This window comes from Hyposmocoma kahamanoa, unplaced genomic scaffold, assembly GCF_003589595.1.
Source record: "Hyposmocoma kahamanoa isolate Upper Pololo Valley unplaced genomic scaffold, ASM358959v1 87, whole genome shotgun sequence".
NCBI lineage: Eukaryota > Metazoa > Arthropoda > Insecta > Lepidoptera > Cosmopterigidae > Hyposmocoma > Hyposmocoma kahamanoa.
Window position 1 is genome coordinate 6916 of NW_020654422.1, and position 14505 is coordinate 21420.

At 35.7% G+C, this 14505-nt stretch overlaps 1 protein-coding gene across 2 annotated transcripts in view; it reads right to left on the reverse strand.

Annotated features, from left to right (window-relative positions):
- Positions 1–1107: 1107 nt before the first annotated feature.
- The window catches only part of LOC113235415 (proton-coupled amino acid transporter-like protein pathetic), a 105700-nt gene continuing 92302 nt past the window's right edge, over positions 1108–14505 (reverse strand). For both annotated transcript variants that reach the window (XM_026471096.1, XM_026471097.1), the window contains exons 6-10: positions 10590–10674; positions 8615–8856; positions 5036–5248; positions 4333–4502; positions 1108–1402 (exon numbers count right to left, since the gene is read on the reverse strand). In XM_026471096.1, coding sequence (XP_026326881.1) covers positions 1155–1402; positions 4333–4502; positions 5036–5248; positions 8615–8856; positions 10590–10674 — 958 coding nt within the window. In that variant the 3' untranslated portion in view covers positions 1108–1154. The remainder of the gene's footprint in view (positions 1403–4332; positions 4503–5035; positions 5249–8614; positions 8857–10589; positions 10675–14505) is intronic.

Sequence of the window (14505 nt, forward strand, 5' to 3'; positions counted from 1 at the left end):
TAATAATAATAATAATAATAATAATAATAATAATAATAATAATAATATTTTTTTGATATGCTACTTCATAATAGAAGGTTTTATTGTTGATATTTTTTTTATATTACATATTACAGTAACTGAATATTATCTTTAAGCAAATCTATATATCTAAAATTTTAAAAAGTTAATAGTTTAGACACTAACCAAGAAGATTTTATTTAGCGTTGGCAACTTGTTAGACAAGGACAGACACTACTTCGAGCTATTTCACGTGGCTTGGGTTTTTACTTTTACTTAAAATAAACCTTAACGTAACACGATAAGGTGCAAATTTGTAATATTGGCACATCAAAGTGAGCGATCCAATTTATGAAGTATATGTATAAATCCGTGGATTTTTTGTTACTTGTGATTTGCAATATTAATGAACTGTCACAAAAAAAATATTGTCTGTGATAATTATAGCATTAAACTTTGATTTTAAATATTAGTTAAGCTTCATTTTTTGTTGCTTGTGATTTCCAATACGTAAACCTGTATAATATGTGTACCTTACAAATGAGTACATACAATGAGGGGATCCGTCGGGAGTGTTAAAATATAGAGGGGGTCAATTGGGATTTAAAACTGGCAGTGGTTCAGTTTAGGGGATCAGATGGTAATAAATATTATAAAACAGATAGGTGATACAAAATATCAATCAGAACAAATCGATACCTCACACGTAAGTTGTTGTAAGTCAAAATATCCTTTTTTGATTTTTATCTTAAATATTTCCTTTTTTAACCGACTTCAAAAAAAGGAGAAGGTTCTACGTTCGGCTTTATGTGTATTTTATGTATATTTTCCGATTTCTCCGTCAATTGTGGACCGATTAAGAAAATTCTTTTTTTAGTACAGCGCATGGCGTAAGGTTTTCGCCGTATGTTGCTCAGAGTGCGCCATAAGTACAGGAAAAGAATGGTACGTTGTGCGGGGAGGCTCTCGTGATATTTTGTGGCACCACATGGCAGCATGTTTAGCAATGCGCAACTTATGTAATATGATAATGATAATTCCTAAACATTAAAAACATATTGTACAAAAAGCGTTTAATTATCATTTACTATTTACATCTCTAATTATCAATAAAATTTTATATTACACTATTTATAGTTATGATACAAATTTATCTACAGAATTGAAAATTTTTCCAATAAGCTTTTGAATGCGTAAGTTACTCCAGACACTAAGGCGATTAAAGCGAAAATTGCTAAGATGAAATTCTTCCACACCACCCAACTGGTGGGTCCGACGTCCTTGCCCCACCGGAAGACGGTTTCCGTGACAACAGGGAGGAGTAAACCCATGACCGACAGGCATATAGCTCCCACTAACTCCATGAACAGTTCTATATAGGGCACTGCGCTCGCGATGCTCACTGAAAAAAAAAAATACGGTACTTTAATCATTTATTTCCACATTAACTACGTAATGAAATAAAATAAACTATCCAAAATTATAGGAATGAAACTATTTTTCCGGTTTTAAATCGTGTATATTTGTTTTTTTCAAACAAACCAACGTTTCGGGCCCTTTACAGGTCCCATGGACACGGTTGACTGAGGTGGTGTAGTCATCAACCAGTTATGTCTAATATTAATGCAAACCACTGACTGAACATACGCGATTTTAATCCGGAAAAATAGTTTCATTTGTTATGTGTAACAATCGCGAAAACCTAAAGAACTCAATATCTAAAATTATTTTAAAAACATTATGTTATTTGTGTATAGGAGATTCTCAGTATTTACAAAGTTATCAGAAGTCGCCCAGCACAGGTTTTCAGCCAGCTCCGAACCTTGGCAAACACAATCGTATTTCGGATCTGGGGGTCTAATCACGTTCTAAGTCAACATCCGTCCGAAACAATTACTGCGAAAAAAATGATTTTCGACCAAATAAAAAAACTATCTCAATTATGAAGCTACATTTGCATCATGCATCTTTAAATTTAGTCGAGTATTACTCAGTCAATGAGTATTACTTATATTTTTTTACAATATTAAGTGACGGGACGAGCAAGTCATGTGCTTAGTGCCACTCAGAGCTTTAAATCGCAAACATCTGAGGGCCACTGCCATTGCGTCCGACACCCTGCGACATAAGTTGACAAGTCCCATATGGCTGTAATTTCACCAGCATCTATACCCCTCGAAATTGGAACGCAGTAATGTTTATATTACTGCTTGGCGGCAAAAATAGGTAAGGTGGCAGTACTTCCCTGGCCGAACTCTTGCACAAGTAGCTCTACTGCCACTAGTCGGATAGAGAAAGGGAGTAGACCCCCTGTTTCGCAAACGTAGTCAACCTAGTGGTTGTAATAGAATGCTACATAAAGATTTAAAAAAGAACCATTTCATGCCCAATTATCAATAAAATTGTAAAGCTTAATCTGAATAATTGAATAAATGAATAATCTCTATTTAAATAAACAATCTGTCTGTGCATTTACATATCGGATTATTTTTTTAATATTAACAACTTGGTAGGATGTCATCGTAAATAACAACTTTTGTTGCATGACCTTTTACAAAAATAATAAATTTATCAAAAATAAACTTTTAAGTTTTTATTAATAATTATATCAAAGATCTAAACTCAGAAAAAATTCCTTCGATCCGGTGTTCGATATTTGTATTATTAATTGATTTGCAATACGTCAACCTGTATAATATGTGTATCTTACAAATGAGTACATACAATGACCCCTCATTATATGTACTCCGTCGGGAGTTTCAAAATATAGAGGGGATCAGTTGGGTTTCAAAACTGGCAGTGGGTCAGTTTAATTATTAATTGTAACAAACTAGTGGAGTAATTTCACATAAAAATAATTGAATATCAATTCAATAAAAATTTTAAGTTTTTGTTGTACTATCTGATACTTTTTAGATCTGTTTCTTGGTAGCAAGTTACAGTTAAGTTAAACGAAAGTATAATCTGGTGAATTATTTAAATCATGGCACAAAAGTTGTTTTGTGTGATGATGGTAATATTTTTACAAATAACCCTCTACAGTATAAATATACATTGCACATTTGCACACATACCTAACTTAACCTAAGCCAATCAAATACAGTAAAAAAATGAAATTCGTATGTAATCTGGTTTATTTATTTATTGCCACATAAGTAGGATAGTCCTGGAGTGTCTCTTTCTGCTTGGTCAACATCGCCTTTTTCATATGTTGTTTAACGGCGTATAAAGATAGGAAATAGATATAAAACAGGTTCAATAAGATTATCTTATATATTTTCATTCTTACTATTCTCATAGCACTAGGAATTCCCAAGTTTGAGACCAGGCAACTGGTGTGGTCGTCTGGTACTTATTACAAGGTTTTGTAATCAGTGTTACAAGGGGTATCGTTTATACCAATTAACTAGTGCATATTTAAATATGTAGATGGCGACACTTGGATAAAAAAAAAATCAAGTAATCAATCTCCAAAATTTGAGGTATGTCTAAATGTAAAATTATAGAAGTGTAAAATATAAAATAGGAATGCAAAACTATTTAAATAAAATTTTTAGGAATGTTCAATTAAAATTCATTTACATTTATGACAATTGGTGAAATGTAAAATTTAAAGTTTCTCTACGGTTATATTCTTTGTCAGTTTGCAATATATTGTATAGATGGCATTTCTTTCAATTTATTATCGAAACTAAATAACATTTTAGCACTGACTTTTACTTTAAAATATTAAAAGTACAGATTCAGCATTTTGCGATTTTATATTGTTATTGTATGTTATAACCAATGTCTGAACAAGAGCAATAACCTTGGTAAAAATGTAATAGCTGCCATCTATTGGCCTTTTTGAATATTATTACAATCGCTTCGCGGGTTTACTTGATACCATCTATTGATCAGTGAGAAGCATCCGAATAATCGGAGTTACGAGTGCGACATTTCTTTGTACGAGAATGGCTTTTTTTATTAGAGTAGTACTGATATTATCTGTGATATTATTATTAAGTTTTTACTTCATATCGTTTGATCTTACTAACCTTTTGACTTCATTTACTTTTTAAATGAAAAATATATTATTAACTGGTCATAGTTTTATACAAAAATACATAAATACTTTTATTCCCAGTAGGTCCATGTATTCAGTGCCATGTGGAACAACGTCGCGGTATGTTCTAACCTGATGAACATTAAAACATTCCATTCTGTATGAAACTTAATTTTTTTTATTTGCCATTATTCACTAAGAAAACATGAAACCACCGATATCACGCCGCATCTCTCTCAAGGCACCTACACATGAAATTGAAAAAATGGTATGTTCATTATTCGTACCAATAATTAATGTTCCAAGAAGCCGTATACCACTGAGTGCCCAGATCTGTCTATTGGCTGGAATCCGGTCCTGGAGTCTTCTCCACACAACATCTACGGGTATATAGTATATCAGTGTGAACGATAGAATCATCACGCACGCCACCAAGATCTTGGCCGTCTGTGCTAGGCTAAATTGGAGAAAAAATAAGGAAAATTAGTTTTTAAATTTTAAATTCTGTAAACAAAATAAATCATGCTATTTTTAATGGCTATAACTTGTTTGATGTTAAGCGACGATGTGGCTTAACATCAGACTTTAGTAGCAGTAGAGTACCTTGTGAAAGAGTTCATCTAGGGAAGTACTGTCCCTTCACCCATTTCTGCTACCAAGCAGTAATGTGGGCATTACCGCGTTCCGCTTTTGAAGCGTAAGTGAAACTACAAGCACACGGGACTTGTCAACTTATATCTCAGGGTGGTGGGCATAGTGGCAGAATCAGGTCTTTGTGATTTACAGCTCTGAGTGGCACTGTAATTGTTATGGAATGGACAGGAGTGTCGCTTACCTAGTATCATAAAAAGAAGACCTAAAATCCAATCCAAAATTGTAGTTTTCGGAAAACTCAGTCAATTCATGTATTCTATTCCTTTGCCTTAAGCATTAGGGAGGAGGAAGCAAGGCATTTGGATGGTGAAAACAGATGGTACATCAACGACTCACATTTCATCCTGAGGTAGACTAAGTGTTAGGCTTCCCGAAACATCGTTTCCAAATTGCCAATACCCTGAGAAGCCAACGAAGCCGTAGAAGATCACGATTGTGGTTATAGCGATGTTCAATACTCCAGGGCAGCCCAGAAACTGCTGTGGTTTAATCATCTCGTTTTCCACTGGCATTACTACGCCAATGCCCTCCATTGCAAACAGGCATATGCTGAAAATACGGAATAATAAATGTTAATAATAATCATACAAATAGTCGAGTTTCAAACAAGGGGATAATCTCGAGAATTCCTCAAAAGTTTAACTTCAGATTTACGTGTGGAACAGTGGGGTTTGTCCGAAAAAAATTAGTGACAATGGTAACGCCGCAAGGAATCGAGGTTAGGTTAGTTGTCGACAGCGAGAGAGGGTAGACAGATGCCTATTCTTAAAGCTGTCAACAGCCGCTGGCCAGTCAACCCGTGACCATGGAGCGTGTAATTGATACGAAATATCGGGTAAAATAAAAAAATCACACCGTGGTTACAAACCTGAGTATACTTTTGGAATATACTTTTATGGTACACAAATCGGCAGATAGCTCATATTATGATCATCATCATCAAACCATTTATACGTTCCCCTGCTGGGCACGAGTCTTCTCTCAGTAGAGGGCTCAACGCGAGTTAGGCACTTCATACAATTTTTGAGAGTTGTGAACCTCTTTCGACGTACAGGAAAAGCTCATGGTAAATTAGAAATCAAATTTCGCACATAAACTTCGAGAAACTCACAGGTCAACTCAGCGAACCCGGACACAGATTACTTAATAGTGGCTCGGATTCGAACCCACAGCCTCTGCTTGAGAGGAGGTTCGACCTACCACGGCTACCTTTCATTTAATAAATAAATAAGTATTAGACAACATCACATGCATTGCTCTGATCCCAAATTAAGTAAAACCACTTGTGTCATGGAAATCGGAAACAACGACCGCACCAAAAACACCCAAACCCGGGACAATATAGAAAAGTTAGTTTTCTACACTGACCCGGCCGAGGATCGAACCCGGGACCTCAGAGATGGCGACACCGTGAAAACCGGTGTGCAAGTCAATCGACCACGGAGGCTGTCAATGACAGAAATCATAAACGCTGATTCTTTAACCGCGGATAACTATATACTTGATACCTGCTAATTAACCCATAAAGAAACTACGTGGCCAGACGAAAAGTTTTATTCCGTTCATTTCACTAATTAGGCAACTTACTGTGATTGTATTAAAGTTTAATAAGGTCTTCGGGCACTTTTAAATTAGACGCTCGAGGAAGCGCGAAAATTTTTTTATTGATGATTCATCTTTGGATTCTGTTACGCGAAGAATTCTGACAAAGTAACATAATTTTTGTTTAATATCAAGTCTTCATTTGTTATCATTATTTTATTAAAATGAATATTCACAAGGTTTAGTAGCAATATGGTCATAAAATTTACATCAATCTTCCTACGTTGTTTTTCCCTGTCGATTAGAGTAACCGGCAAAACTTTTACGTTTTAGTTAATGCCAAGGTATTAATATACATTTGCATATTTTTAGAATAAAGAAATTATAAAACAATGTATTTTAGAATAAATGCAAGAACATAACGCAATTGATTCAGTTCGTCCATAGACTAAGTAACGATCTTGTGTTCTTGTACGTACGTTTCATTGTAAGCATGATTGAATGTTTACCTACCCAAAGTATTGGTTATTTTATAGTACAAACATATTAAAGCTCTAAAATACCTAATCAAAATAATCAATTAAAGAGTAATGACAAAGTTAAAAATAAAACACAATGTGACAAAAATGTTTAGACAATATTTAAATAAGAAATAAAAAAGTTAGCAAACGTTTTGACTGGAGGCCTCTTGCCAATGTCAATGCGACACTGAGATTGAGTCAACAGTCTGACCATTTGTGGCAAATTTCTGCCATTTGGACAGATATAATTTTCTTTAACTGAGTCACAAAATATACGGGATACCGCCATTTTTCTTTGTTGTGGCGCCACAGTGGTAACACTGAAACGCATCTATGAACGTCTAATTTGGTCCCGAAAAGTAATTTCGCTAATGATATTTATTTATTTATTTATTTGAGATAACAACAGCAAATATTGATAGGTTCTAAAAAAATTACATATTACAAAGCCAGTAACAGTTATCCTCGATTTATACATTAAAAATAAAAACAGAGCACGGTATGTCCATAAACATGATAAATAATAATACAGACTTAGAATAATAACGCATAGAAACCTAGTCCGCACACGCTAAGTGAGGCAAATTGAAGCGCGCCCAAGGGGCCTTTTTTTTTTTTTTTGAGAATATTAAACTGGATGTAACCAGTTTAATATTCTTTTATATATATATACTTTAGGAGAAACAGTTAGAAGTCGGCAGATGGCTGTTAAAAGTTAGTATACTCCTGTTGTGTATGTTCAACGGCAAACTACTATAACGCGTTTTATTCAAAATATAAAAAATATCATCGTTGGTTCATAGCAAATACTTGATTACAGCAGGAGTAAATTAATTATTGAGAATGTAATTTGCAAAATGCAATTTACACAATTATTGATAGAGAAATAACAAATATTGAATAAGTGAAACGTTGCTATTTTCTTAGTTCTTATTTTAGAGCGATATTAGTTATAATTAGCAAATTTGTGAGCGCATAACTTTACAAATGAATACTTTTCCCATAGACAACATGGTGACTTTATGTGCCAGCGCAAGCCGGCCGGACGGCGGAGAAGCGCTTCGAAGAAGACTTTACGCTTGCTACCGCACACTGAAGAGGGATATCTCTTACGATACGGCGTACTGTAAAGTCCGCTTGAATGCATCCGCGGCATCCGTCGACATGCCACCGTTCGCTCGGATTTGATTCTATTCCATTATATGAATTTAGGCATGCAGATTCCAGGGCACATCGGTGAATTACGGCTTGTGCCGGTGGATTCCGTCGTATATTAGCGCTTCCGACCACGGTATTTTCTAGCGTGCTATTCGATACCGCAGAGAGATAGTGCTGTGATACTCCGAGGTTGATATCAGAACATTTAAATTTATACCTTATATTACAATAAAATAGCATAGAATATATATTGATAAATTAAATGTTCCTTAACCTCAGACAACAACAGATCGAAATTCGAAATTTAAGTTTAACATATTTGAGACGTGCGATCAAACAAAACGAGCAAATGTGGTAGCAACAGAAAATCGATTTTTTCGATCGACACTTGGGATCAAACAAAACGAGCAAATGTGGTAGCAACTGACGATCGTCATTGTCGACAAGTGCGTAGTCAACACAAGGTACCCGCAGATTTGCTCGATCGCACCTATGGAAACCATCGACATTGTCAATCGACAGTAACGATCGCTAAAATCGAGCAAATCTATGGGCACCTGTCGAGTGAATGCCAAGAAAGCTTCGCTCACTCCGTTGGCTGCGCTCTGCAATTACATATTGTCTTTAGACAATAGTTAGTATAGTTTAGTTAATATAGTTTACTATGACGTTAGAGCATAATTTTCTTACTCACCTAATAAAACTAGGTATCGCTGTAATAGACGTAGCGAGGTTCCTGTCTTTGATTGCCGGGGGATCTTTCAAACAGTAGTACAGGCATATACATATCGATCCGAGCCACACGAAATTGGCAAACGCTGAGAAAGGCACCAGGTATTTGAGCTTAGTGATTTGTGACAGCGGCACCAGAACCACGAGGCACACCGCACAGAATAAGCTCACTGACCAACTTGGGCCGCCGTAAGCATCTGAAATCTAAAGACAAATCGGTCAAATACGAGTATTTTTCGTGAATTTTATAAATTCATTAACCAGTGTCAATATTTTTATTTTACTATCCACCACTTCAGCGCGAGCTCGATGGCTATTGATACCAAAATAGCGAGGTCACGATAGCTTTTACTGGCATTTTTTAGTAGAAATAGGCCGAGGAAATTTCCGATCTCGCGTCTAATTTCGCCTCATCGCGCGCTGGTGGAAAAGCACCATTATTGTCGGTTATTACAATTTTAAGGTTACATTCTTTTGACTTTTTTTAACGCACGCACTCAATAGCCCTGTACTAGGGTGCCATGTATACACACATAGACAACAACAAATGACACCCAAATTCACGAGAGAAATAAACGTAGGCCATACAAATATTTTCCCGGCCCGGGAATCGAACGTGAGATCTCTGCGTGGCAGTCCGGCATGGTAACCGTTCGGCCACGGAAACAGTTAACTATCTAGCTCAGACCTCTGAAGAGGTTGAGCTACTATATAAATTAGCTAAGGAAACAATTAGGTTATGAAATGTGTACCATTAAGAGACCCACTATGTGGGGTCATTTGTAAAACCCTCTACAAACAAATAGAGATGTAAAAAAATAAACAGGTATGTCTCTCTATTACAATTTCAACCAATTTGAATTAAATATTCTAAAGATAATTTGTAATCAAAATGTTATGAGTTAAGTTGTAGAAGCAGTAGAACTCCTGGTGAAAGAGATCGTTCGGGAAAATATGCCACCTTATCTATTTCTGTCGCCAAGCAGTAATGTAAGCATTACTGCGTTCCAGTATTGAAGGGTAAGGGTGCTGGTGATATTACAGGCACATAGGCCTTGTCAATTTGTCTCAGGGTAACAGGCGCAGTGGCAGTGCCCCTCAGATCTTTGCGATTTAATTGTCTTGCAATTGTTATAGACAGGCGTGTAGCTGACCATCAAGTGCAAAATTTGTTCGTCCCGTCACTTGACGTTATAAAAAAAAAATTAGTATATAAAGCTTTCAACAGAAACGCTTCCACACGCACACGTGCACGTCACGTTACAAAATAGCTTCCACATGCACAAGAGCCTTAACGTCACGTTACAAAATGCTGTATTGTTTTATTTTTTCCAGCTTTTACGAGATTATAAAACTGCTGGTGAATATTTAAATTCAACAAGCTTTGCTTTGACATGGTTTTAATAATTTCACATTGAAGCGTATGCGTATGTCGTGTATCACAATTCTATAGAGTTGTAAAGAGCTTTTGAATGAATTATTTTTGTAAGTGTATGTTTTTAAAAACAATTTCACCAACAAATAGTACTTTTAGAAAAAAAGAAACTGTCTTTTTGACTATGGCTTTTCGACAATCAACTTTGTGTTGTTCTTGAATTTAGTTTAGACTGCCTCCGTGGCCGAACGGTTGCCATGCCACGCTGAGGTCCCAGGTTCGATTCCCGGGCAGGGAGAAATATTTGTATGGCCTACGTTTATTTCTCTCGTGAGTTTGGGTGTAATTTGTGGTTGTCTATGTATGTTTGTCCATGGCACCCGCGATGCAGGGTTTCCCTAGTGCAGAGCTATGAGTGTTAAAAGAAAATCGAACCCGTGACCTCTGTGTGGTAGTCCGGCATGATAACCGTTCGGCCACAGAGGTAGTTATTCAAATATATACTAAGTGTACTAGAAAAGTAAAAGCAATTTATGTCAATAAGGTTGAAAATCGAGTATACCTGTTTAAAAGACTCCGCGATTATAACTACGTAGACGCAGCATGCCCCAAAATGTGTTGTTGCTAACGCCCAATCAGCTATTTCTCTGCAAAACAATCATAAATATAAATTACTGAGCTTAAGCACACCGTAGCTTAGAGGTTACATCGTCGTTTAGAATTAGTTATTTACCGCACAACCTAAAATAATGTACTTCAATAACTTTTCCCGTCAAAATTACAAGTTACATTCAATCGTACTAGAGAAATTTTACAATATGACAGAATACCACCGTTGCTATTTTTATAAAACTGAAGTTATGTGGAAAATCAAACCATTTTTCCGGATAAAAGTTGGGTATATTTGTTTGCTGAAACAAACCAATATTTCGGGCTCTTTACAAGTCTACATCTATAATATTGGTAATATTATAGAATAGAACAGCAAGTTCTTATCCATTACCTACTATTAATACAAAGATCTAACTCAAATAATATCGTTCTATCTGACTGGACTCGTATCAGTATGCGTTGCCATGAGGGCACCACTCTTGGGAGTCACGATTCTTATTAACGCAGAAATAACAGAACGGGGGCCCTGTGATGTTTCCAATTTAGGACGTTAATGGGCATTTCTCCAAAGCAGCAATTTTCAGTGTTCATGCACTAAACTCCACTTATTTATCAAAACAAAAATCTACAAAAAAAGAGAGTACAATATAGGTCGAAAGCTAACTGGAGAGCACAAAATTTTCCCAATAAACCTTTTGGACCTAATGGAAAAAAATCCGAAAGGTCTAAAGCCTGACAACGGTGGCGTGTCCCGAATGCAGAATCCCACATTAATTGTCATTTTTCTCAAAATTGAAACCGTATATCACTATTAGACTTTAGTTAACGTATTATATTAGATGACAGTACTTCTAATCTGAATTTCACAATAAACTAGACAATAGTTTTATCACACTATCAAGATTGCTGCGTGTCCCAGGCTTACGAGGTAATTCGGTGGTAGTTACTAATCACGCTACTCATAAGTAGTGAAGCATTTTAGAAGCTTTGGAATACGTTCGTATTGTTCGTCCATCACGCCCCTGCGGCTGGAAAGAACAGGTAGACGATTTGTTGACGATTTTAGGACTTTTTGCGTGTAAATACGTAACTCGGTGGATGCATACGATATTTCAAAAACTACATTTTATGGTTGTATGTAATATTTTTTATGTTATGTGTTGTAACGACTAAAAATAATAACAATTTATAGGTTTTACAAGTGTTGTCGTTTACGAGTAATATCAAAAATATGTATATTTTCTGAATCCTGTGGCTTTGGATTCGGTGGATTTTATGCCACCGAATTCAGAAAAGCTACAACCGAAGTCGGAAAAACCTGCCATTGAAGCCATTTTTTTTTTGAAAATCAAGAATTTTACACATTTTTTCGTATAAACGGTTAGTTAATACTGTTGATTTTCACAATTTTATATTACTACTTGCTTCCCACACTTTCCACAAAATTGGGAATCAAGAAGATGAAGGAACGTGCTAGAAAAGCAAACATAAAAAAAGCGATCCGATTATATATGAAAGGTTTAAAGAAAAAGATAGACAGAGGTATGCGAGGAAAAAGTAGAAGGAAAGATTTTAAAGCTGCATGAATTACCTCGTCATGTACAAAAAGTAATGAAAGATATTAATCGCACATGTTTCCAAACATTTATTGCTTTTGTAGTTACCTACAGATTAAGTTGTAAATTTTTGTTTAAAAGAGGTACGGAAATACTTTGCGTGATTGAAAAAAGGCTGAACAGCGAAATTGTAAACTGATTTTAATTAATAGTCATAAGATGAAAATTGTTGGCGTTATTCTGGTTGATTTATAAATAAATTTTAGTTTTTAAGCCTGGTTAACTAACTATTAAGTTAGTCATATTAGTAAATGTTTATGGAGATTATTGAATGTTTTTATTGCCTTTTTCATAGTATTTTATACAAAAATTATGCCTTTTGCAAAGAAATTCTGATTTCGGTGGTAACTGAATTTGGTGGATCAAATATGTCATTAAGTATTAAGAATCTAGTTGCCCAATTAACGGAATCTTATGTAAGTATAAGTTCTTTTTCCTTCCCGCTCAATGTTTTTCCTGAAATTAAGAAAAAAAACTCGACCACTGAAGTCAGAGGATTTAGCCCTTCTTGGAGAAATGCCCTAATAATAATTTTCGAGATATTACTTTTTGAAAATATGAAAAATATTATCTTAATATCATATATCATGGCACTAAGTGCAAGGCGAGCGTTATCTGCATTGCATTTGTTTTCAAGAACATTCTCAAAAACCATTGGCAGCGGTGCCCGGACGGTTGCGTCGGTGCGCGAATGGCCGCGATAGCGTGCGCTGCATCAACGGCGAATCGGCTTAATGTGACAAGAGTGGTTAAACCTTAGAATAATAACGCATAGAATGATAGTTTCATATCAAACGAACTGTCACAAGTGAGGCAAAAATCAAATTCATGTAGGCTAGTTTTAGTAGTAGTTTCGGTTTTAGTGAATATTTGTAGAAAAATACAAGTTGAAACGCGTTACTTCCTTGTGGAATGTGATGTTAGTATCTATTTTATGTTTGTTTGTCGTATTTTTACACTCATTTACCGCACATTTCGTCATTTTTAGCTAAAATTCTGGAGCTGTTCGCGGTGCAAGTTGACCTTGAGCACTGACGGCCCGCCCGCTCGTGTAGGCCCTTTTGGCGCGCTTCAATTTGCCTCACTTAGCGTGTGCGGACTAGGTTTCTATGCGTTATTATTCTAAGGGTTAAACACAATTCCGCGTAAGAATCGATACTACCTGAGTTCGAATTACAATTTTACCCGTATTAATGCGGTTCATTTTTCTTGGGTCAAGCGATAGGACCACTGGCTTTATTTCAGAATTTATTTCTTTAAGAAACGATATTAAAGCCGTTTGAAAAATGTATATCGTATATTTTACTATATATTTTTTCCAAAGTGATCGATAAAACACTTTCTCTATTATGTGGAATCAACCAAAGCCATTTGAAGTTGTATAGACTCGGAGAACGGGTGCGGATCGGGCGCGTGTCGGGTTGGAAGTTCGGCGGGTGTAATTCCATGTATGTGTCAATGGAAATACACCCAAGGCGGGTCCCGCCCGAGACCGCTGTCAGTGACTCTCTTATCAACCAATTGAGCTACAGGCTGAGTCAGCATGTCTTAGGAATTTCTCTGTGCTTGTTATACATCTTTGTATTGAGCTTAGGCGGCATTCTTTGCCGTCCATCGGTGGGAAATTAATGAATTTGAAATTGTTTGAAAGTCTTTGAAGGTCTTTGTCTTCAAAATTAAATATAAAGTATCCGTTCGTACACCTAGATATAAAATCCGTTTCTCAAGATCACTTTGTCGTAGCAATGTCGGCAAACGCTCTCCAGTTTATAGGATGTGTTGCAATTATAATAAAATTATAGTTTCCAGGACGTGGATATACACATCAAAAGTGTCTAGGGATCAAGTGAATATTTTTGAAATAAAAATTATTTAAACAATATTTACCGAATCCAGTCTTCCAGGACGACTTCTTACTTTAATGCTTATGTTTTATTTAACCGCTTACCCCTATATTTAATTAAAATAAACTAAAATTGATGTTTTTGCAAATTGTGGGAAAAAACTCAAATTAACGGCGTCAATTAAATGACAAAAAAATGGCGAAAATGATGATTTTGCTCATTTTTATTGTAAAGATAAGAAAATTAATAATCTGTATTTCCACCATTAACACGAATCACACAATTACAGCGACTTGGCATGCTTAAGATGAGTTCATCAAAATCACTTTGAGGAATGGCCGCCCATGTGTTTTGTAACAAGTCAAAATATTGTTGTAGAGTATGTACGGTATGCATACTCGGCACA